Raw genomic sequence first — 4236 nt, forward strand, 5'->3', positions numbered from 1 at the left:
TATACTGAGATAATGCAATTTTACCAAATTTCCCTTGGCCAACATGTGGTCCACTTAATGTAAAGAAGAAAAAAGAAACAAGGGAATTACAAACCACAATAACGGTGCTTGTAACTTCCAAAAAATTAGAGAAACCGTAGGATGATATTTGTAATTTACTATAATTTAAACTTATAACAAGAGAATTCTTAACGATTTTGAAGTTCATAATTTACACATTCAACATTTAAAATTCACACATTAATACAAAGACGGTAACAACAAAGTTGATTGTTGAAATTGGAATCTTCAATATTAGAGCCATAAAAGGTTAGAAGAATAACACTCCCATGCATCATGTCTAAGCTTTCACAGTAGTCTCGATTGCAATCTTCTGCGAATCGCAAACATCCTTCGACTTCATCACCGATTCCCATAGCCCCGACAGGGCTTCCCTGATGTTACGGATGCTCTCTAAAGCGTAATCCACACTTTTTTTACGCTCCGATGACCCAACCTGTTAAAAGACACCATTAATATAATGTTCAGCAACGGCAGCCACCAACATTTTAAATTCACAGCAGAATCGACTTATAACAGAATGTTGAGCATAGGCGGACCTACATAGGTGCCATGGGTGGCACGTGCCACCGGTGGCACGTGCCACCATATCGTTTCTCCGCCGAAGGTTGTCTTTAAAGTTGTGTTGTATGATATTGAGGGATTGAGTAATGCTAACAGCATTAAAGAGATGTAAATCCTAATAGCCATCTATACAACTAATTATTTGAACGACGTTAAAACTAATTACAACTGATTATGTAACAGATTATGAAAACTGCAGTTAACTATAAAAATTGCACCTAACTGTTGAAAACTGCAGATTCTTAAATCCTAACAGCTGTTTCTAATCAATCTATGAAAACTGCACTTAACTGTTGAAAAGGAAAATATGTCGGCTTCAAAGGTCAATAGAGGTCAGCCCTGTTGGTTTGGTTATATGCCCATTGAATTGTATTACTCTACAACTTGAAATAATTGTTATAAATAGAGGTCAGGCTACTGTCTTAAGATAATAAATGATTGTTATAAATATTTTCTCTCATGGTCAAGAAAAAAGCTTAGGTCAAGAAAACAAAGTTTTGATTTAAAACATCAGGTACAGGGGATGCATAACCATTAAGAAAGGACTTTAGAATCTGTTGCATAGAATATGTAATATGTGCCTATTCTGCATATAAACAGATTCTATAATATGTGCCTGTTCTATATAACCATTTAGGTCAATATCTTAATTATGGACTAAATGGTTATGCATCCCAGCAGGTACAGGGGTGTTATACATGAAAGTAAGGATTCAGAAAGCAAATTATCAGAAAGCAAAGTTTTGATTTAGAACAACAGGTACAGGGGTGTTATATTACAGCAGGTTATATTAGTCCTACATGGATGAAGTGAAACAAAAGACGACAAACCAATTTAAACCTCTTCAAAACATAAGCAAGGGGTCAAGAAAGAATGCTTAATAAAAGAGAGAAACACAAGCCCTATGGCCCAATGCTTAACAACATCAATCGCAGGCAGGGGTCAAGAAAGATACAATTTTAGTTTGTTCCAAGAAAGTTATTTGGAAAGATACAAACATTTATTCAGCTAACATGCTAATTCAGATTATAACCCTTAAATTGAACAATTTTAGTTTGTTACCAGGACTGTGCTGCTCTCGTTTGAACAGATTGATGGCTTTGTATTCATAATCAAGTCCTGTTGGCAAACGACAAACAACATACTCAAATTAAATATCTGTAATTGAAATGCTTATTAGGAGCGTGTACAAACCAACATGGTGATGACATCTTCAAAAGGTGCAAATTCCTAACATACCATATGCAGAAATGCTGCTAGATAAGACAAAAAGAACCACCAGACAGAAGATAATATAGCTGCTTAGTTCAATTCAAGACGGCCCCTACAAAATTGGCAAAAAGCCCCTGTTGTATCAAAATCTGGTGCAAAAATAGTTGGTGAGAATATGTCAAATAAGTCGATCTTTTTAGCGCATTCTAATTCAAGTAATCCTAGAAAATAGTTGGAGAGAATATACGGCATAACATTACCTCTGTTATGCCAAAACGATAAATTCTTAATAAATGATCTAAACCGCTATAAATAAATAAAAACATTACCTCTGCTATGCCAAAATGCATGGTCCTTTCATCCAGCAAATCAATGTTTCCAAGACCAAGAGAATTTTAAGGAGTATGATGGTTGTATTGGGCAACACAGGAAGTACATTAAGATCATCAATGACGATGAAAGATGACTTGTTTTTTTACCAACATTGTAATACCCTGACTATCATCGATAGTGGCACCAACGTGATTTCTCTTGGTGCTAGATTTACTTTCAGCTTCTGGAAAACAGAAGAACATATGCACCGCATCAAAAAGATTAGACTTAATACCATGAATGAAAACACAAAAACTAATAGAAACCATTTATTCTTAAAAGAGTTTTGAGAACTTAATTACCTCATTGGTTAGAGGATTGCCATCAACATATCAAATGATCAAATAGTTTAAACCCCTTTAAGATCAGAAGCAAGGGGTGATGGTTTGAATTAAATTCAATCTTAGGAACATAATAGTCTGACTATATTAAAGATGTGTATTACGAAATTGTTAGTACGATTTCTAAGATTTACAATAGAAAAAAAATCGATGATGCAAGAAGAGATGAGTTGATGATACCTGGAAAGCAATGGCTCAACGATAGCGGGAACAGCAGGTCCAACCTCTTTTGGCTTAGACTTAACAACAGTAGCAACAGTGGGTTCAACCTCTTTTGGCTTGACGACAGCAACAACAGTGGGTTCTGCCTCTTTTGGCATGACGACAGCAGCAACAGCAGGTCAAAAGGGTGTGCAAGACGTAGCCCGCTACCTCAGGTCGTGGCCAAATTTGTGTGATTCACATGTGATTTTATACTCAATTTCTAGTTACCTCCCTGATACTGTCCATATTTACAGTGTCTGAATTGTATATAGTCACCAAGAACTAATTAAAACGGATAACCAAGAAATCATCTTCATTTAAAAAACAAGCACATGTAAAGAAAATAGACTAAATAATATCTTGGTCACTCTGTATAACGTAGCTATCCACAACAGATTAGACCTTGAAACCAAAACAATCCCATTAGGTTTTACAGCAAAACCATAAAAAGATGGCGTACCGCATGAGATGGAATCTGTGAACTATGAGCACATCCTTAAACCGATCAACAAACCAAAAACCTGCATTTTGTGAAAATAAAACTGAAAGTTGAATCAAACAATCAAAATGAAGTCATTTTAGAACTGATAAGCATTAAAGTATCCATTTCCTACATGATGAAAACAAAGATAATAGCAAAAAGGAAATAGACAACTTCCATAGATATGTTTTCATAGCCAAAGACAGACACACACACACGTATGAAAGTTTGGCTACAACAAGCACCAACACAAACAAGTGTAAAATTCGGCTATATGAGGTAGAAAGAAAAAGAAAGCGTAAAACAGAGATGAAGCTGTAGAACCCCGTAAATCAAGACCATGAAATGGCTAGGGTTTTGAAATAAAAATGAACCATACCTCAGAGAAATCGCTAGGGAGCCACAAAATGTAAATCAATACCTCAGGGAAATCATTGTTGAAAATGAATACTCCAAAACTGGTTATATGTACAGTCGTCTCGGTCATTTGAAGTCTGAAATCGTTTCGATTGGTTATATGCACAGTCATCAGGATCAAGCAAAAACGATTCGTTCACGGTCATCGATTGATTACCACGAACCAAGAAACCGAATCCGTTTCGATCGTCTCTGGACGGTGGTGCGGTTCTTCTGCTGTTCTTCAAACCCAGAAAGAGGGATACCAGATCTTCAAATCGAAAGCCGCCTCATGCTGTTCTTCAAACTCTCTCTCGACTCGTGTTGAAATATGGAAGAAAAGATTGAAGCTTTAATTTTGAATTTTGAATTTGAAATGAGAAAGTAAAAGTTGAAGCATTCTTATTTGGTGGTGATGTTGGAGAGGTTAAAGTAAATGCATCAACAAGTTGTACATTATGCTTTATAATTTGTCTTTTAAGAGTTTTTTGAAATTTATGCATAAAATGGCAGTACTTTGTGCCTTGTTGTTTGTAATTAAGATAAGTGCTTAAATGGTTATATATGTAGTATAGATATACACACACACACACACACACACACACA

At 35.6% G+C, this 4236-nt stretch overlaps 1 protein-coding gene across 1 annotated transcript; it reads right to left on the reverse strand.

Moving 5' to 3' along the window:
• Window positions 1–340: 340 nt before the first annotated feature.
• Window positions 341–2869, reverse strand: LOC112502777. The gene is made up of 5 exons (XM_025106781.1): window positions 2730–2869; window positions 1864–1880; window positions 1687–1743; window positions 604–713; window positions 341–496 (listed from the first exon to the last, which is right to left on the reverse strand). The coding sequence occupies exons 1-5, from the start codon at window positions 2867–2869 to the stop codon at window positions 341–343; spliced, it is 480 nt and encodes a 159-aa protein (XP_024962549.1).
• Between the last annotated feature and the right edge of the window lie 1367 nt (window positions 2870–4236).

Source organism: Cynara cardunculus, unplaced genomic scaffold, assembly GCF_001531365.2.
Source record: "Cynara cardunculus var. scolymus isolate 2C unplaced genomic scaffold, CcrdV1 Un_Scaffold_1907, whole genome shotgun sequence".
Classification (NCBI taxonomy): Eukaryota; Viridiplantae; Streptophyta; class Magnoliopsida; order Asterales; family Asteraceae; genus Cynara; species Cynara cardunculus.

What these genes read in the sequence shown, in the direction of transcription:
- LOC112502777 (XM_025106781.1), bottom strand. Translation starts at nt 2,869, where the DNA reads ATGCCAAAAGAGGCAGAACCCACTGTTGTTGCTGTCGTCAAGCCAAAA. An exon ending in ACGAGAGCAGCACAGTCCTG is followed by an intron (nt 714 to 1,686) that starts GTAACAAACTAA and finishes TAATGCTGTTAG; the next exon opens with CATTACTCAATCCCTCAATA. An exon ending in GTGCCACCCATGGCACCTAT is followed by an intron (nt 497 to 603) that starts GTAGGTCCGCCT and finishes GTCTTTTAACAG; the next exon opens with GTTGGGTCATCGGAGCGTAA.